General features: G+C 39.9%; 1 protein-coding gene across 3 annotated transcripts in view; it reads left to right on the plus strand.

The window, feature by feature from the left end:
* CWF19L2 (CWF19 like cell cycle control factor 2) overlaps positions 1–21,006 on the plus strand; it is a 160,953-nt gene extending 139,947 nt beyond the window's left edge. The window contains exons 15-19 of one of the 3 annotated variants that reach the window (XM_049889435.1): positions 7,430–7,585; positions 10,281–10,361; positions 16,227–16,328; positions 20,229–20,358; positions 20,452–21,006. In XM_049889435.1, coding sequence (XP_049745392.1) covers positions 7,430–7,585; positions 10,281–10,361; positions 16,227–16,328; positions 20,229–20,358; positions 20,452–20,573 — 591 coding nt within the window. In that variant the 3' untranslated portion in view covers positions 20,574–21,006. Of the gene's footprint in view, positions 1–7,429; positions 7,586–10,280; positions 10,362–16,226; positions 16,329–20,228 lie in introns of those variants that run through there. The other 2 variants (XM_049889436.1, XR_007518146.1) reach the window with 2 other exon arrangements.
* Positions 21,007–21,222: the final 216 nt, after the last annotated feature.

The following is a 21,222-nucleotide window of genomic DNA, read 5'->3' on the forward strand; positions in this document are numbered from 1 at the left end:
GCCAGCCAGGAAGCTCGGAGGTAGAGCAGCAGGAAGAGGATGTGGGGTGGGAAAGCATGTATCGCTGGTTACCAGGTGCTCTGTCTACTGTGAGGAGCTCTTTTAAGCTGCTTTCCTATGCTCCCTGTCAGCCAATCTCCAACAGGAGTCCAAGATGGTGAATCCATGCTGTGTTAGCTGATAAGGAACCTCAGCAAGTATTTCTCCTCGATCTCAGTTGTCTGTCAGTTTCTTATTCCATTCGGTGTTTGGCTGAGTTTTTTATCTCTTTGTTTGACTTCAGGTTCCAGGAATGACGTTTGTCTCTGTTTTACTTAATTTTTCGGGTCTTTGCTGTGGGGGGATGGCATGGTGGTTCTGTCTATGGTGCCATGTTGGCCAGAAGTCCAGCACTGGAGAATTTTATCAAATGTTTAAAGAAGACACCACTTCTATATAATCACTTCTTTTAGAAAACAGAAGAGGAGGGAGCACTTCCCAATTCATTTTAAGAAGCTACTATTACCTGCTGCCAGAAAGTACAGTTCAATATTCTTCATAAATATAGATGCAAAAACCTTTAACAAAATATTAGCGTATAGAATTGGGCAATAATATAAAAGTAATTATATACACCATGACCAAGTGGGGTTTATCCCTAGGATGCAAGGCTTGTTCAATATTGGAAAATTAATGTAATGCACCATATCAACAGGCAAAAGAGACAAAATCACATGATTATATCAATCAGTGAAGAACACAAATGTGACCAAGTTCATGCCCAATCATAATAAAAACTTTCAGGAAAGTAGGAAAGAGGGGAATGCCTCAACTTGATAAAGAGCATTTATAAAAAGCCTACAGCTAACGTTATACTTACTGGTGAAAGATATTCTCCCCTTAGTATCAGTGACAAGGCAACATCGGTAACATCTGCTCTCACTACTCTAACTAATCTTAGTGTTGCAAGTTATAGCTAGTGTAGTAAGGCAAGTAAAGGAAGTAAAATGCACACAGATAGGAAAAGAAGAAATAAAATGTTCTTATTTGCAGATGATATGATTGTTTACATAGAAAATCCCAAGAGATCTACAAATAAAAACCTCTAACTAGAGTTAATGAGCAAGTTCAGCAAGGTCACAGGATACAAGATACTAAAACGCATTGCCGTCTAAGTTGATTCCAACTCACAGCGACCCGATAGGACAGAGTAGAACTGCCCTGTAGGATTTCCAAGGAGCAGGTGTTGGATTTGAACTGCCAACCTTTTGGTTAGCAGCCAAGCTCTTAACAACTGCGCCACCAGGGATCCAGGATACAAGATAAGCATGTAAAAATCAATTGCATTTCTATATACTAGTAATGAACACATAGAAATCAAAATAAAAAGTACAGTACTATTTGTAATCACTCCAAAAAAATCAAATACTTAGATATAAATCTAACAAAAAATGTAGAACTTGTATGTTGAAAGCTACAGGACACTGAGGGAAGTGTTTTGGAGTCAGTCTGTTTGGAAGACTTATTATGTAGCTAGAGCCCTGGTGACGCAGTGTTTAAGTGCCAGTGGTTAAACAACTCTTTTTTTTTTTAACAGATTCTAAAAAGTTCAGTTTATTATACTATAAGCAAACTGTGACAGTAGATTAGACAATTTAGATAAAATGGACTAATTTTTTTGAAAAACACAACTTCCCAAAACTAAACAGAATAGAAGTATATATACTTCTGTATCTACTAAATAAATAGAATCCATAATTAAAAGCTGTCCCACAAAGAAAACCCCAGTCCCAGAGGGCTTCGCTGCAGAATTCTTCAATTTAAGGAAGAAACAATACCAATTATTCCAGAATCTTTTAAGAGAACAAAATGTAGAAGGAACACAGCCAAGCTCATTTGTTGAGGTTAACGTGAACTGCCCGAGAAGACAAGGCAGAGTGAAGGGTCTCTGACAGCCGGGAAGAGAGCGGGGCGTGGCTGAAGTAACTGGCACCTGGGGCCTCAAGAAGGGAGTGCCTCGCCCCTTCTACCAGCCTCCCGTGAGAAATGCCCCAAGGATGCAGGCAGGAGGGCCCCAAGGACGAAGTTCTCCAGAGAAATGCCCCAAGGATGCAGGCAGGAGGGCCCCAAGGATGAAGTTCTCCAGAGAAATGCCCCAAGGATGCAGGCAGGAGGGCCCCAAGGACGAAGTTCTCCAGAGAAATGCCCCAAGGATGCAGGCAGGAGGGCCCCAAGGATGAAGTTCTCCAGAGAAATGCCCCAAGGATGCAGGCAGGAGGGCCCCAAGGATGAAGTTCTCCAGAGAAATGCCCCAAGGATGCAGGCAGGAGGGCCCCAAGGATGAAGTTCTCCAGAGAAATGCCCCAAGGATGCAGGCAGGAGGGCCCCAAGGATGAAGTTCTCCAGAGAAATGCCCCAAGGATGCAGGCAGGAGGGCCCCAAGGACGAAGTTCTCCAGAGAAATGCCCCAAGGATGCAGGCAGGAGGGCCCCAAGGACGAAGTTCTCCAGAGAAATGCCCCAAGGATGCAGGCAGGAGGGCCCCAAGGACGAAGTTCTCCAGAGAAATGCCCCAAGGATGCAGGCAGGAGGGCCCCAAGGACGAAGTTCTCCAGAGAAATGCCCCAAGGATGCAGGCAGGAGGGCCCCAAGGACGAAGTTCTCCAGAGAAATGCCCCAAGGATGCAGGCAGGAGGGCCCCAAGGACGAAGTTCTCCAGAGAAATGCCCCAAGGATGCAGGCAGGAGGGCCCCAAGGATGAAGTTCTCCAGAGAAATGCCCCAAGGATGCAGGCAGGAGGGCCCCAAGGACGAAGTTCTCCAGAGAAATGCCCCAAGGATGCAGGCAGGAGGGCCCCAAGGACGAAGTTCTCCAGAGAAATGCCCCAAGGATGCAGGCAGGAGGGCCCCAAGGACGAAGTTCTCCAGAGAAATGCCCCAAGGATGCAGGCAGGAGGGCCCCAAGGACGAAGTTCTCCAGAGAAATGCCCCAAGGATGCAGGCAGGAGGGCCCCAAGGACGAAGTTCTCCAGAGAAATGCCCCAAGGATGCAGGCAGGAGGGCCCCAAGGACGAAGTTCTCCAGAGAAATGCCCCAAGGATGCAGGCAGGAGGGCCCCAAGGATGAAGTTCTCCAGAGAAATGCCCCAAGGATGCAGGCAGGAGGGCCCCAAGGACGAAGTTCTCCAGAGAAATGCCCCAAGGATGCAGGCAGGAGGGCCCCAAGGATGAAGTTCTCCAGAGAAATGCCCCAAGGATGCAGGCAGGAGGGCCCCAAGGATGAAGTTCTCCAGAGAAATGCCCCAAGGATGCAGGCAGGAGGGCCCCAAGGATGAAGTTCTCCAGAGAAATGCCCCAAGGATGCAGGCAGGAGGGCCCCAAGGATGAAGTTCTCCAGAGAAATGCCCCAAGGATGCAGGCAGGAGGGCCCCAAGGACGAAGTTCTCCAGAGAAATGCCCCAAGGATGCAGGCAGGAGGGCCCCAAGGATGAAGTTCTCCAGAGAAATGCCCCAAGGATGCAGGCAGGAGGGCCCCAAGGACGAAGTTCTCCAGAGAAATGCCCCAAGGATGCAGGCAGGAGGGCCCCAAGGACGAAGTTCTCCAGAGAAATGCCCCAAGGATGCAGGCAGGAGGGCCCCAAGGACGAAGTTCTCCAGAGAAATGCCCCAAGGATGCAGGCAGGAGGGCCCCAAGGATGAAGTTCTCCAGAGAAATGCCCCAAGGATGCAGGCAGGAGGGCCCCAAGGATGAAGTTCTCCAGAGAAATGCCCCAAGGATGCAGGCAGGAGGGCCCCAAGGACGAAGTTCTCCAGAGAAATGCCCCAAGGATGCAGGCAGGAGGGCCCCAAGGACGAAGTTCTCCAGAGAAATGCCCCAAGGATGCAGGCAGGAGGGCCCCAAGGATGAAGTTCTCCAGAGAAATGCCCCAAGGATGCAGGCAGGAGGGCCCCAAGGATGAAGTTCTCCAGAGAAATGCCCCAAGGATGCAGGCAGGAGGGCCCCAAGGACGAAGTTCTCCAGAGAAATGCCCCAAGGATGCAGGCAGGAGGGCCCCAAGGATGAAGTTCTCCAGAGAAATGCCCCAAGGATGCAGGCAGGAGGGCCCCAAGGACGAAGTTCTCCAGAGAAATGCCCCAAGGATGCAGGCAGGAGGGCCCCAAGGACGAAGTTCTCCAGAGAAATGCCCCAAGGATGCAGGCAGGAGGGCCCCAAGGACGAAGTTCTCCAGAGAAATGCCCCAAGGATGCAGGCAGGAGGGCCCCAAGGATGAAGTTCTCCAGAGAAATGCCCCAAGGATGCAGGCAGGAGGGCCCCAAGGACGAAGTTCTCCAGAGAAATGCCCCAAGGATGCAGGCAGGAGGGCCCCAAGGACGAAGTTCTCCAGAGAAATGCCCCAAGGATGCAGGCAGGAGGGCCCCAAGGACGAAGTTCTCCAGAGAAATGCCCCAAGGATGCAGGCAGGAGGGCCCCAAGGACGAAGTTCTCCAGAGAAATGCCCCAAGGATGCAGGCAGGAGGGCCCCAAGGACGAAGTTCTCCAGAGAAATGCCCCAAGGATGCAGGCAGGAGGGCCCCAAGGACGAAGTTCTCCAGAGAAATGCCCCAAGGATGCAGGCAGGAGGGCCCCAAGGATGAAGTTCTCCAGAGAAATGCCCCAAGGATGCAGGCAGGAGGGCCCCAAGGATGAAGTTCTCCAGAGAAATGCCCCAAGGATGCAGGCAGGAGGGCCCCAAGGATGAAGTTCTCCAGAGAAATGCCCCAAGGATGCAGGCAGGAGGGCCCCAAGGATGAAGTTCTCCAGTTTTGCCCCAGGCCTGCCAACCAGCGCTGTGGCCTGTGAATGCCCAGAACCTCAGCTTGTCAGTGAGTTTGCACTACCTTTTGTGCTTAGTGAGTCATCCTAGCCATTCATTCTTGGGTGATACCGGTATACACAAACCCCTCCTTGAATCCGGTTGGCTAGTTCAGTTACTGGGAATGGCTGCGTAGGTATCCCTGAGTAGGCATGTTGTAACAGGTTTCATTTTCCTGTCAAGAGAAGATGAAGTCCAAGTTGTATGAAATAGACTTAGTCCGGGGATAATGATGGGGTGAACCTGAGCTTATGGAGCAAGACAGCTTCAACCATCAACCATTAAGTTGTGTTGTCCCGCTTGTGGCTAGCTGAGCATCCAAAGCATACTCCACAAGAGGCATTTCGAATTTATTGAGCACAGCCCCTTCTGTTTTAGAGTAAAATGGTTTTCTTCTTTTAAGCACATGGCAACACTCAACTGTGACAAATAAGCTCATGAAAAAATGTTCAACATCGTTAGCTATTAGGGAAATGCAATTAAAACCACATAGTTTATGAGTACATAGCTATCAGAATATAAAATAAAAAAATATTGACAACGCCAGATACTGGCGAGGTTGTGGAAAAAACTGAATTGCTCCTACAGTGCTGGTAGAAAAGTAAAATGGTACAGCTACTTTGGAAAACAGTTCAGCGGTTTCTTAAAAAAATGGAATATTCAACTGCCATATGACTATCAATTGCACCCTTGGGCATTTATTCCAGAGAACCTTTATCTGAAATATCTGAAAGCAACCTTTATTTGAAATATCTGAAAACAGAAAATACCCTAGATGCCCTTTAATGGGTAAATATACTTTTGGTACCTCCATACCAGTAATACTAGTCAGCAATAAAAAGAAACGAACTATTGATACCTGCAACAGCCTGAATGAATCACCAGAGAATTCTGCTGAGTGAAAAAGACAATCCCAGAATATGCAACTCCATTCGTATAACATCCTTAAAATGACAGAATTAAAGAAAGAGAGAACAGATTAATCGCAAGGTGTAAGGAACTGGGGTTGGGGAGGTAGGGAGGGAAATGGAAGGGAAGTGGGTGTGACTACAAAATCCAACAAGAGGAATTCTTATGGCTCTGGAATTATTCTGTGTCTTTACTGTATCAGTATCCTGACTGAGATACTGTAGTATAGTTTTATGTGATAGTTCCATCGGGAGAAACTAGGTAAATGGTACATGGGATCTCTGTGTATTATTTCTTAAAACTGAATTTGTAATCATCTTGAAGTTTAGTTGAAATATTAAAGTTATAAATCATGCTGGCAAAGTTTAAATAAGATATGTTTTATCCTCCTACTTAGACAAATATATTTTCATAATGCCCTACAAGGCCAGTGTTGCATCTGAAATACTTTGGACATGTTGTCAGGAGGGATCAGTCCCTGGAAAAGGACAATATGCTTGGCAAAGTACAGGGTCAGTGGAAAAGAGCAAGACCCTCAACGAGGTGGATTGACACAGTGGCTGCAACAATGAGCTCAAGTGTAACTACGATTGTAAGGATGGCGCAGGACCGGGCAGTGTTTTGTTCTGTTGTGCATAGGGTTGCTATGAGTCAGAGCTGACTTGACAGCACCTAACAACAACAACAACTACAAGGCCAAGTTTGAATTTAGAATCCTTAGATACCTTTGAGTTTCACACTAGAATGTGATAGTGTAGGAAAAGCTGGCCTCTGGCACCCAGCCTGCAGCCTGCTCCCCATCTCCTAGCCCCTGGCTCAGTCCTGCATTGCAAAGGATGTTCTGTGAATACATATGAACACCCTGGACCACATGTCCAAGCTTCATCCAGTCACCCTCAACAAACAACTGTCCCTCAGGCATAGCAATGTGCAAAAAATTAATTAAATGAAATTAAAGATTGGAATTTTATAGTAATGCTTAGCCCTTTGTCAAAAGAAAACCGTCTTACTTTTCATCTTAGTATATTTGACTTTCTATACTTAATCGTGTTGTTAGGTGCCGTCAAGTTGATTCTGACTCAAAGCGACCCTATAAGACAGAGTAGAACTGCCCCAGAAGGTTTCCAAGAAGCAGCTGGTGGATTTGAACTGCCAACCTTTTCATTAGCAGCTGAGCTCTTAACCGCTACAGTAGAGCTGCATTATATAGAAAATAGGAGACTGCCTGAATATACAAGTGAGGGGTCAGCAGACATATAAGGGAGCCAATAAATGAAGATGCTATGAGCTTAGGAAAACATTTGTAAGTGAATCCTGCTTTTTGTCTATTCCTGATTTTGCGATACCTGTTGTTCAGAGTACTCTTTTGACTTATGGATATTTTCCTATGATTTTACTGTTAGTTCTGTGTATTTTACCACTTAATTTGATTTTATCTGTTTTGTCATTTTTGTGTATGGGAACTGTTTCCTATAGATACATAAACTATGTGGAGGTAGCTTCAGTCTGGAAGAAATGTTGCTTAAATACATGAAATTATGTAGTGGATTGAGAAAGTAAAGTATAAGGTAATATGGAGTTCAGACATTGTTTACTTCTTATTTTAAAGGGCTTTATTATACTTTTTATTGTTTTCGTATAATGAATATCCTGTAAGTGCTTTATTTACCTACATGTCATTCTTTCTTCAGATGTTCAGAAAATCATTGGTAAAGATGTTTGAAGATAAAGGGTTGGATTGCATATTTTTAGAAACTAATATGAACATGAAGAAACAATATCATATGGTTTATGAGTGCATTCCTCTCCCAAAGGAAGTGGGTGATATGGCTCCCATCTATTTTAAGGTATTTAAATATGGTCTTTACATGCACATTTATTTTTTGCTACAGTTGTTTTATGAATACAGTTGTCTTGATTCATTCATGTATTTTTTTCATATACACTTACGTCAAGTTTTTGTCATATAAAGAAATGAAGTAAAGCACACACACAAAGAAATTCCGCTGTATCAATTTCTATAGAAAGAAATTTCAGATTTTGATCTTACAAGTATGAATATACTATCAAATGGTAAATTATTTCTATTTTATTTTCTCATGTGAAATCAGGGTTTTACCTTCAGTTACTTTCAAGTCAGAATTGTAGTAATAACTATAGAAAACTTACTGAAATACACTAGAGTCAAAGATAATAACATACAGATAGTACAAATTATAATTGCTGAAATAACTTATTGCATAAATTTTAGTATTTAATATCTCATGATACTATTTGTAAAAATAAAACAAATTTCTGACCTTGACATACATTTTTGGACATACAGTAAATAGTATGTGTTTGTTGCTGACCTGAATGCAGTATAAAGGAATTTATGGACTAATCCAAATGTATTCTTTCACCATACCTATTTAATCGGTATGCTGAACAAAAAATACGAGAAGCTGGACTATATGAAGAAGAACGGGGCATCAGGATTGGAGGAAGACTCATTAACAACCTGCGTTATGCAGATGACACAACCTTGCTTGCTGAAAGTGTAAGAGGACCTGAAGCACTTACTAATGAAGATCAAAGACCACAGCCTTCAGTATGGATTACACCTCAACATAAAGAAAACAAAAATCCTCACAACTGGACCAATGAGCAACATCATGATAAATGGAGAAAAGATTGAAGTTGTCAAGGATTTCATTTTACTTGGATCCACAATCCACAGCCATGGAAGCAGCAGTCAAGAAATCAAAAGACGCATTGCATTGGGCAGATCTGCTGCAAAGGAGCTCTTCAAAGTGTTGAAGAGCAAAGATGTCACCCTGAAGACTAAGGTGCGCCTGACCCAAGCCATGGTATTTTCAATCGCATCATATGCATGTGAAAGCTGGACAATGAATAAGGAAGACCGAAGAAGAGTTGACGCCTTTGAATTGTGGTGTTGGCGAAGAATATTGAATATACCATGGACTGCCAAAAGAATGAACAAATCTGTCTTGGAAGAAGTACAGCCAGAATGCTCCTTAGAGGCAAGGATGGCGAGACTGCATCTTACATAGTTTGGACATGTAGTCAGGAGGGATCAGTCCCTGGAAAAGGACATCATGCTTGGCAGAGTACAGGGTCAGCAGAAAAGAGGAAGACCCTCTGGTGGATTGACACAGTGCCTGCAACAATGAGCTCAAGCTTAACAATGATTGTAAGGATGGCGCAGGACCGGGCAGTGTTCGTTCTGTTGTGCATGGGATCGCTATGAGTCGGAACCAACCCGACAGCACCTAACAACAACAACAACAATACAAATGCATAAATATAGAACCATATATGAAATATTAACATATGCAAAGAAAAAGCAATGTAATATTTTGTGAATGGCGATTGAAGATTTTGGGGGATTAAATATTTGGACAGTATAAGATGGAAAGTTTTTTTATTTTGGACTATAAATTCTAATAAAAAGAATTGTAAAACCTATTAAGATTAAGGAAATCTTTAAAAACAATGTGATTATTTGATTTCAAGAATTATACTATTAAAGTGTAAGAGAATAAACCAGATAATCCCAAAGACCCATTCCAGTCATATGTTAAACTTAACTGAGAATGAGATTATACTTTTTCAGTGTGTTTTTTGGTACTCCCTCAACAGAGTCTTAGATGATCGTGACTAGAGGCATTTGAGGTACAGGGACCCATGCACAGCAGCCACTGTTGTTCTTGTGGGGTGACAGAAATGTCATCTCTTAACACAGTTGTATATCACTTTTCTCCTTTACATTAAACCTTTTATTTGATCATTCAAAATGCTGCATTGATTTGATTTGGTTTACAATTTTATATTGACTGTTCTGCATTATAATATCAAACCAAGCAGCCCAAGCCAAGCAGTGTATCTGATGTATTTAAATTGTACTTATTTGAATGTTAATTTTATCTGTAAAATTTGTTTCAGTAATAACAATATTGTACAATAATGAGATCATTTTATATTCATCACCCTGTCTTTTCTTTCTAGTAAATATTTCTTTATCATAAATAGTAGTCATATTGCTTATCCTAGAAAGCCCTAGAATTCCACTTCTATGTATTTTTCTCCCTGCATTTTTGTGTTTTTACTTCTATGTTATGTGGGCAGAAATAGTTCAAGTTTTTGGTTGCCAGAAAGCATATAAATTACTCTTTTGATATTTGGAAGCGGAGCAGTAAAACAAAATGAATTTGAGTAGATTTCTATGAATGTGGTAGGGAGTTTGTGAACTTTTATGTTTACAAATTATGCTCAGTATTAAAATGCTAGGTCTTATTAAGGATTGTTTTTGTAAAACTTTACATTGTCATGTAAAGTTGAGCTGAGGTTAGTATGAGTTAAGAATGAGCAAAAGAATATTATCTGTACTGAAGATAGAATTGTAAAAAGTGAAGAAGTTTTCAGTTTCAAATAATGACCTACCATGTATATTATGTAATTAATTCACTATGTGACTTTATTTTTAAACTGTCTCTTTGTATTTGCTTATATATTTTCATTTAACAAATGGTTATTTTTTAGAAAGCCATAATGGAATCTGATGAGGAGTGGTCCATGAACAAGAAGTTAATTGATCTCTCTTCAAAAGATATCAGGAAGTCGGTAAGTATCATTTTTCCCCCTCATATAAGAAAATACTCTAATGTTCAGAATCTTCATTAATTTGCATATCTCAGTTAAAAAAGAGACCATTTGGATGAGTGGCCAAAGGCAAAGTAACTGATTCCACAAATAAAGAAGAAATTATTTTCATTCTTCTTGGTCTAGAAAAATGCTCATTTGTTTGTAGAGGATTTTTCTTTGTTTACCCAAATGAATGTTTCCTCCTGACCTTCCAGCCCTCTGCTATGTATTATCAGCTATGATACCATTAGAATCTGCCAAGAGAGGCCTTTTATGGGCTTCTCATACCCTGTGGGAAAAGTAGTGAGAGGGGCCTTCGTGGTACTGAGATAATAATAAGATGAAATTTTTCCTAGAGGCTCCATTTTGAATTTGGAACTCATTTTCTCTTCCCTATAAAAAATTTCTCTGTTATATTCCTATAAAACAGCAATCGAATTACGTTATGGATTCACTATTCTTTTGGAGACTTGTCTAACCATGTTTCATAGTTTAATCTTAATTTTCCGGTCAGCTTTTGGATGTAAGGTATACATAAGTTGAGTACTTCTGTGATGACCTTTCTTTTCTAGAAATATGAATTAAATGGAATAGAGATTTAATAGATGTTTGAAATCCTTCTTTTCCTATTCAAGAAGCAGTTTATTCTACAAATACGTATTGAGAGTCTACTGTTTAGCAGGCATTGTTCTAGATGCTTTTTGTACATAGTTAATGAAACAAAGAAGACCTCTGCCTTTGTGTAGTTTATATTGTAGTGCAGGGGTTGGCAACTACAGTCTATAGGCCACGTCTCCCTGCTGCCTGTTTGTGTAAACAAAGTTTTATTGGAACACAGCCTCATCCATTTTTTTATATATTGTCTATGGCTGCTTTCATGCTACAAGGGCAGAATTGAATAGTCCAACTGAGACGGCATGATCTGCAAAGCCTAAAATAGTCTGCAGTCTGTATCTTCACAGAAAAAGTTTACCTATCCCTGTTCTAGTAGACGTGTCCTAGGGGCGCAGTGGTTAAGCACTCGGCTGCTAACTGAAAGGTCAATGGTTCTAACCCACAGCCGCTCCAAGGGAGGAAGATGTGGTAGCCTGCTTCCTTAAAGATTACAGCCTTGGAAACTGTTATGGGGCAGTTCTACTCTGTCCTGTAAGGTTGCCATGAGTCGGGATCAACTCAGTGGCAACAGGTTTGGTTTTATTTGCTTCTGTTCTAGTAGATGTCACTAAAATATTTCTCCCCCATTTCCTCTTATGTGAAGCCATTCTCCCGATACATGTGACTGATAGGATTCTTTATTAAACTTACTGTATCCCAGTCAATGTATTAAAATTTCATTACATTGTTGAAGGTACACAGTTTTAAATCAGAGGTACAACATTGTCTACAGAGTTTTTTCTCTTTCTGTGCTGGTGAAATGAGCCAACAACATATTAAAACACAAAACAAAATTGTGAATATCCTATATGCTTTTGAACCTTATGAACCTGTAGACGGTATGATAATTTGATACTTTTTTTGCCTAAGATTTTCACTTTTCATATCATCATAATTTCCCATGCCATTTAGTATCCTTCAGAGCATGATTTTATTTATTTTTTTCGAGTTTGAACGATTCTTTTTTTTTTAATTGTACATTAGATGAAGGTTTACGGAACAAACTAGCTTCTCATCAAACATGTAGTACACATTGTTTTATGACATTGGTTAACAACCCCACTATGTGTTAACACTCGCCTTTCTCAACCCTGGGTTCCCTATTACCAGCTTTCCTGTTCCCTCCTGCCTTCTAGTGCCTGCCCCAGGGCTGGTGCACCCCTTTAGTCTTGTTTTGTCAGAACATGATTTTAATGGCAGTTAATAGTTCAAAATAAGAATTTATAGAGAAATTTGTTATTACCCATTTGCTATACTGTATATGCATTTATTCTCACCAGTGAACCATGTAGTATTTACTGTTTTTTGTTTGTTTTCTAAGACTTGGATAAATAATTGAGTAGCCAGGAGGTCTTAATCAATAAGGAAAAATAAGAAGCAGGTACTGATCCTTGTAAGAATGGTGATTGTATGTTCAATTTTAAAATGTTCCAAAGATAGTCTTTACTAAGTCTTGTATCTGAGGCCATTTGAGAGTCACAGTGATGGGGAATGAGCCAGATGACATCTTGATGTCCCTTTTAGTGCTGGAATTCTATAATTATGTGAATGCAATTGTAAAGAGAATTTGAGTATAAGAATAAGTCCAAAGGAGGTCACTTTTTAGGTTAACAAGCTTTCTAGTGTCTCTTTAAAATGTTAAAAGTGTTTCAGAGCTAGAAATGAAATGCCGTTAAGTTTTTTGACATTAGTTTTACTTCTGAAAGAATCTCATTACGCTTTTTTTTTTTTAAAGCCCTGTTTTTTTTTTTTGTGTCCTTGCTAGTTTTTAAGGTATTTTGCTTACTTCACTGGGGGAGGGGTGACTTCTTTTTTTCCCACTGAGTAGATTCTTGGCTTATAATAGTGTTTCATACATTTGCAATTCATTTCTCTTCTTTGTTGAATTTATATTTTTGAGAGTATACGCTTGCCTTCTTTTGCTTATTTTATTTACTTCTTCTGGATCTTTTGAATTTTCTGCAGCATAGTGGAAGGAGAGAAGTAAACAGATCAGAATGCTCATTGGAGAGGAGTTGCATAATATTAAACAACTTGGCATGAAAAGTGGTCATTTTTCACAAGGCTGTTTCATTAAGATTTCATGAGAATTCTTCCTGAACTTTAAAAAAAATTTTTTTTAGTTTAATTTTATAGTAACTGTAGTTGAATTCACTCGATGGCATCGGGTTCAATTTTTGGTTATAGCAATTGAAAAAGCATATGAAATACTTAGGGAATGATTTTTATTTTTAAAAGAAAAGTCCTTATCAAGGAAAAATTCCGATTTATCTAGAGATCTTCTGTTATGGATTGAATTATGTTTTCCAAAATATGTTCTGTAAATCCTAACCCCTACACCTATAGTTATAATCCTATTTGGGAATGGGTTTTCTTTATGTTAATGAGACAGTATTAGTGTAGGGTGTATCTTAAATCAATCTCTTTTGACACATAAAAGAGATTAAACAAGCAAGTGAGCAATCACAGATGGGGAATGAGAGATGCCAACCCACATGAAGACTGCCCAGGAGCAGAAGCTCAAAAGAGATGAGGACCTTCCTTCAGAGCGGACAGAGAGAGAGAGCCTTCTCTTGGAGCTGGCACCCTGAGTTTGGACTTCTAGCCTCCTAAACTGTGAGAAGATAAATTCCTGTTTGTTAAAGCCACCCATTTCTAGTATCTCTCTTATAGCAACACTAGATAACTAAGATCCATACCTTCAAACCCAAGGACAATAATAGGTAGGGAATATTAAAAGAGAAAAATTCAGATACTAATGCTTTTAAACCGTAAATCAAATTTTTTGCTGTAATTCTGTCAGTACCTTTAAAGGGTGGTACCACAATTCCAGTTCATTTCCCTCTGACAGTCAAGGCAGGAAAAGGAAAGTGCCACGTGTACATCCGTTTTGATACTAGAGTCTTCGTGACGGCTGCCAATAGCAGCTCTTCCAGCAAGACAGCAAGTCGTACCTTTTGCAGCCTGCACGGAGATAACAGAGGAGAAGATCACGGCAGCAACTGTCTTTTGTGTAACAGTAGTCGTGTGTTCATTGTGCCATCTTGGCAAATATGCCACAGGTTGTTGAGCCTTAATATATATGTTAGATTCCTATTGCTGCCATAACAAATGTAAAAAAACACAAATTGAAACCCTGGTGGCGTAGTGGTTAAGTGCTACCATGGCTGCTAACCAAAGGGTCGGCAGTTTGAATCCGCCAGGCACTTCCTGGAAACTCTATGGGGCAGTTCTACTCTGTCCTGTAGGGTCGCTATGAGTCAGAATCGACTCGATGGCAATGGATTTGGTTTTTTTGGTTTTATCATCTTAACATTCTGGAGGTCAGAAGTCAGAAGTGGGTTTCGTTCTGCTAAAATCAAGATGCTGGCAGGCCTAGATCCTGGAGGATCTAGGGGGGAATCTGTTCCTTTGTCTTATCCAGCTTCTAGAAGCCTCGTACATTTCTTGACTCATGGTGCCTTCCTCCATCTTTAAAGCCAGCAAGGTAGTATCCTCCAATATCTCTCTGGCCCTGATCCCCATCTCCCTCTTATAGGGACCTTTTGATTACATTGGGCCCACCTGGATAACCTGGGATAATCTCCCCATCTCAAGATCCTTAACTTTAATCACATCTGCAAAGTCCCTTTTACCATGTAAAGTGACATACTTGTGGCAAATAGGAGACTGGGACATTGCCATCTGGAGGGGGTCATTCTGCCTACCACCATATAGTACAAACAGAAGGTATGGGCACCGTCCTCAAAAATTTCTCAAGTTATTTCTCTCTTGAAGTACTATTAGTCAATGTAGTTCTGCAACATCCTTTGGGGCATTCAGAATCACGCTTCACATGTTCTGAAGGAGCCTTCCGTCTTTTTTTTTCTCTGACCACCAGGTTTGCATAAAGCAGTCTTGTGTAGGAGACAAAAATGAAAGTAATGCTTGAATAATTCCTGTGTATCAAGAATTGGGCAGGGTTCTTTACATGCGTTGTTCTATTTGATCCTCATAGCAAACCTCTGAGCTCCTCATATTTCTCATGAGACCAAGAGATGTTAAATGACTCGCCTGAGGTTACACAGTTATAAGAATCAGACCTGTGATGAGAGTCTTGTTTGTCTCTTTTTCACTTTATTTTTTCCTAATTGTCAAGGTCATACATATTGAAATGAAGAAATATATAAAGCAAAAAAATAGTTACCCATTTCTCTGTGTTTTATATCATGTACAATTTTATAAACTAATTTTTTTTTTTTTTTTTGCCTGTAACATGAAGAACCCTTTGTAAGCTGTAATTTTAATTTCTTTATAATACTTCAAAATGACCGTTCTCTTTCCGCCATACCACACTGCACGTTTCCATGTCCTGTCCTCTTGGGAAAACAATGCAGAATATATATGGTTAAGTAGAAATATGTGATTTAGTGGCACAATAAGTAAATGCTGACTCCATGAGAGGATTAGAGAGGAGAGATGTTACTGTACATCAACCCACTTGAATAATTTCCAGTGACAAACGTAGGACTTGAAGGAAGAACTTGCAAGATCTATTTAATTGATAGAGGAAGCAAGAAATTATGGCTGAAAGTCAAGATATAGTTTAAAATACATTGTGTGTGTGTATGTGTGTAGAAAGAGAGAATGGGGGAGACGGGGGAGAAGGAAAGGTAATAAATAATCCTGGAGATATTTTGAAATGAGGTTGGTAAATTTAGTATTGCTTTACCCATCTCACCAGTTTAATCTGTGGTTATTCTGGTTTAGTTTATCTTTGATAAATTATGGTAAAGTCTCAGGAATATTGTAAACAAAGCTCTGAGTATGTGGCCAGACTTCTTTTCCCGTTCTGCATTGTAATATAAGAAAGCATGTCCTCGTTCTCTATTTGTACAATATAAGTTTTCAAAGATATCCTGTTGTTACATAAAAATTATAGGTACCTTTTATTTTCCTGCTTTCCCTCAGGACAAGAAAGTAATTGGTTTTGGTTATAATTGCTAGATGTTATGAAGAGCTATCAGGCTGAAAGGCTACCAAAATGAAATGTTTTGCTTAGAAAGTTAGGTCATTACTTACATATCTTTAGAGTTGGAAATTCATTGTATACTTTTATCTTGGGGGATATGGTTATGTTAGAGAGCAAGAGAAGGGATTAAGTATAATTTTCGGATCTGATTCCATATTTTTCATGTGTGATCTGTTTAGGTACCCAGAGGCTTACCTTATTTCTCTGTGGATTTTGGTCTCCAAGGAGGGTTTGCTCATGTCATTGAAGATCAACACAAATTCCCTCATTACTTTGGAAAGGTATGCTCACAATTTGATAAAGTTCTGTGTTTAGTAATTTAATAGCCCTTTTCTTTTGAAGGAAGGTCAAAACTTTGGGCACAGTTTGCAGTGAGGTTGATGAATACTGCTGGATTCAGTTTGTAGAAAGGAAACCTAGAAACTATTAGTAAAAATGATTCAAAATATTTATAATAGTCAGGAATGGTACTTTGAAACCAAATACTTGTTAACAGTGTCAACAGTTACTCTAATGTTTTCCTTTGAAGTCAGCCAGCTGAGAGTGATGATAATTGCTAACACTTATTAAGGGTCTACAGTGTTCCAGGTACTGTTCTAAGCACTCATTTAATGGTCACAGTAGCTGTATTATGTAGGTATTGTTTTTGCCTTCATTTTATAGATGAAGAAACTGAGCTACAGAGAGGTTATATAACTTTTTCAGGATCATGGCAGTAGCAAGTGACAGAGTTGGATATAGAATACAAATGATCTCACCTCTTCATTTATAGTTAAGCAAAATAGAGCCCCAGAAGAATATATGACTCATTTCACACAGAGAGTTTCTGGGCAGACATTAGAGCCTACAGCTTATTGCAATTGTCAGGTTTTTTTCCATTACTACAGATTGCCTTCTGGGGGTATCGGTCCTTAAACTAAAAGTCTGTGGAAGTATTTGGGAATTGTATAAGTTAGTATCAAGGATTGTAATGAAATTAATGCAGCAACTGAAGCAGTCAGAAGAAGTCTAGGCATAACAGATTTAGAAATGACCTTTTAAATTAGTATAGCTCAAGCCTTTCTGCTTATATAATGGCTATGTAGCTAGTTCCTCTAAGTAAGGGGGACCTTAATGAACTCTGCTGAGGGTGCTCCCTTCCGCGGCCCCTGTCTCCCACTTTCATCTCCTGTATAAGAGCCTCTTCTACAAATGAATGAGAATGTGTCAGGAGGAATCTCAGCTCCAGAGGTTTGGACTGAAAACTGTTCATGCTGTTGTCCTTAATGGGTTAACTAGAAACCTAAGAATCATATGCATCTTGGAGTTGTTGAAAGATATTACAGAAACTTGTTTGAGAAATTTTCAGATTGTTTTTTCAAGAGTTAACTAGAAAGAAATTTATTTTCACTGCTCTCAAACATATTGTTATTCAGTAGGTTTTATAACTGAAGGTTCTATGACTCTAGATTTATTTTAAAATGAATTTGATTCTGGTGAAAAGGAAGTAATGTTTTTTTGTTTAATTTTGTTTTTTAACTTGTATAAATTTAATTGAAGGAGCCCTGGTGGTGCAGTGGTTAAGTGCTTGGCTGCATACTGAAAGGTTGGTGGTTCAAACCTCTCAGCAGCTGCACGGGAGAAAGATGTGGCAATCTGCTTCCATAAAGATTACAGCCTTGAAAACCCTATGGGGCATTTCTGCTCTGTCCACAGGGTTGCTTTGAGTCAGAATTGATGCAACAGCACACACACAACAACAACAAATTTAACTGGGAGGCTGACCCACTTTCAAATATTATGCCATGTATTATGGTTTATATGATACTGTTTTAAGGTTAGGAGGAAAATTTCCCCAGTTAGTATTGCTTCACTGGTCCATTTTCCCCAACCCTTGCTTTTCAAGAAATAGCCTGTGGATTCTAGAACTCTCTTCAGCCTACTACCTAAGCAGTTGCTTGCAGAACAAGAAGAGATAATTGGGGTGGTCTCTTTGTGTTAACGGCTGCTTGAGTAACAGAACAAGAATCAATCCTATAGGATATACGTAATGTTGTCTATAAAACTTGATGTTTTATAGAGACAGTTTCAAGCTAATTATTAGCTAGGCTTTCTTAAACTACATTGCTTACTTGGACTGATGCTGAGAAACTCTTAAACTTTACCTAAATTTGCCCATTCCTTTTGATGTCTTCTGCCATCTGTTGCAGTCCCTTTACTTCCTGTTTCCCTTTCCCAATGATTGCAGCCTCGCTTTTCCTTGAAGCTTTTCCCAATTCATCCAACAAATGGAATCTTTTTCTTGATTCTGCTTTGAAGAATCTGCTTTGACGTTTAACTTATTCTGTTTTATAAGACAGACCTTTGCATAGCTGGATTATTATTCCGGCTCCCACCATAATTCTAGATTTTATTAAGAACTCTCTGAAGGCAAATAAATGTATGTTATCTTTGTATCTCCTACAATACTTGGCATTTACCTTGTGCATAGTAGGCTCCTATGGTATATTTGTTGAGTGAAGAAGAACTTACATCTTAAAAAGATTATGTGATTTGTGCAAGGTCCCACTTCACAGCCGAGTAGAGTTTCAATATGCAGACTCCAACCTTTAGCTCCATGTTTTCCTGTATTACGACACCCCTCACCCCCAAGCGTTTTAAGTCTCCCCCATTATCTTTCTGTACATGGATACTTACATGCATGAATTTGATCCATTTTTGTAGATAGCAACACAGGAGGGAGATCATGAAGGGAATGATCCAGAATAGTAAGGAGACAATCAAAAAGTCATTCCTTTCGGGGTTTAGAAATATGACTTTTTTATCGTTCTTTTTAATTGTGCTTGAAGTAAAAGTTTACAGCTCAAGTTAGTTTCTCATACAAAAATTTATACACACATTGCTATGTGACCCTAGTTGGTATCCCTGTAATATGTCAGTACACTCCTCCTTTCCACCCTGGATTTCCCATGTCCATTCAACCAGCTCCTATTCATTTCTGCCTTCTCATCTTGCCTCCAGATAGGAGCTGCCCATTTAGTCTCATGTATCTACTTGAAATAAGAAGCATACTCTTCACGAGTATCATTTTATGTCCAGTCTAGTCTTTATCTTAAGAGTTGGCTTCTGGATTGGCTTTAGTTCTGGGCTAACAGAGAGTTGGGGGGCCATGTCTTCTGGAGTTCCTCCAGTCTCAGTCAGACCATTAAGTCCGGTCTTTGTACTAGAATTTGAGCTCTGTACCCCACTTTTTTCCTGCTCCATCAGAGACTCTCTCTTGTGTTCCCTGTCAGGGCAGTCATTGGTGGTAGCCAGGCACCATCTAGTTCTTCTGGTCTCAGGCTAATGGAGTTTCTGGTTTATGTGGCCCTTTTTGTTTTTTGGACTAATATTTTCCTTGTGTCTTTGATGTTCTTCATTCCCCTTTGCTCCAGGTGGGTTGGGACCAACTGATGCATCTTAGATGGCTGCTCGCTAGCTTTTAAGACCCCAGATGCCACTCACCAAAGTGGGATGTAGAACATTTTCTTAATAAACTTTGTTATGCCAGTTGACCTAGACATCCCCTGAAACCATGGTCCCCAGACCCCTGCCCCTGCTACTCTGTCCCTCGAAGTGTTTGGTTGTATTCAGGAAGCTTCTTAGCTTTGGGTTTAGTAGAAATATGACTTTTTAAATGAAGGTGATTTATAATTTTTAATTCTAGGTATACTTACATTAGTATGAAGATGTGATTTTTATTTCCTGCAAAAAGATCTCCAGCTAGTAGCAGAAGAAACTGGCTTATATATATAAGTATACTGGGTAGCAGAGAAAACATTACCTGACATTCACTGCAGTTGAGCAACTAAAAGTTAATAATTGCTACATGTTGATTAACTTTTTCTCCAAACCGTTTACCTGAGCTGCTAATAAGAACTAAATTAATTAAATTTTACTTGTCTTCCTCCCCTTTGCTTACTCTCTGGTAGATGTGCTAACAAGCAGCAAAATTGATAAATGACAGGAGACACAGCCAGGAGTCCTAGGGTCACAGGGTTTGCATAGTTAGAGCTAATTGAAAACAAGATTTTTAAAACTTGAAACTAGTATTTGAGCATTTAATATATTTAGTAGTAGAATAAACATAGCCTCATTCTTTTTTTTTTTTTTTCAGTATTATTTATACATACATGGTTTGTGTTTTTCTCATTCTTTAAAAGGAAATCATTGGTGGGATGCTGGATGTAGAACCAAGACTTTGGAGGAAAAGAATCCAAGAAAGCTTTGAGGATCAGAGGAAGAAAGCCCTGCAGTTTGCTCAGTGGTGGAAACCATATGACTTCACCAAAAGTAAAAAATGTTGAGGCTTGCCTTTCTTTATTTCCTCTTCAGATCCCTTTCAGTTTTATTTCTGTCACATCTAACTAAATAACTGGCCCTCAGGTCATAGGAAAGAGAGCCGTGGCACCAGATGGCTCTGGGTCACTGACAAGCATGCATCATTGGATTGTGTGGTTTCTTCCCTTACTGCTCCTGGGAACTTCATTTCAGTGACCAGGGAGTGAGACCAGATACATTGGATGGCCTGCGCACATTCCTGTGTACCTATTCAGTTAATCACAGAAGAGGGTTTCTCTGAAGAGGTATCTGGTAAGCATAGGAAAGCAATGGTTCAAAGGGAATTGAGTCTGCTCCAAGGTTGTTAAGTCTATTGACTGTCTTCTTTTGTGTTTTTTAGAATAGGACTTGGCATATTCAGCAATAATCAAAAGTTCTTTTCGTAGGATTTTACAGAATAGCTCTTAATTTTTAACCAGGAGCATATGATATCACTGCGGTTCTTTTTGTTAGTCCCCAGAGTAATAAAGTATCAAATGAAAATGAAAATATAACTCATATTCAAAATTTGAGTTTATTTGTATTTCTGGATTTTCTATTAATAATGTCCACTATTATTTGTGTCTTTGAATTTTGGTGATTTTAAAAGCGAGTGTTCCAAATAACACAATTTATAGTTCTGTATTTGTGTGAACATTAAAAATTTTATCCAAATCATTATTTTTCATTTGTATTGATTACTGTAATATCTTACATAATGCGACCATTCCAAATATCAGGAGCACATTCTATTATCCTACTTCATTGAAGGTACTTGATTTTTATTTATTCTCACACTTGACATCAAGATAAAACCATATGCTTACCAAATATGGC

This window comes from Elephas maximus, chromosome 7 (genome assembly GCF_024166365.1).
Source record: "Elephas maximus indicus isolate mEleMax1 chromosome 7, mEleMax1 primary haplotype, whole genome shotgun sequence".
Lineage (NCBI taxonomy): Eukaryota > Metazoa > Chordata > Mammalia > Proboscidea > Elephantidae > Elephas > Elephas maximus.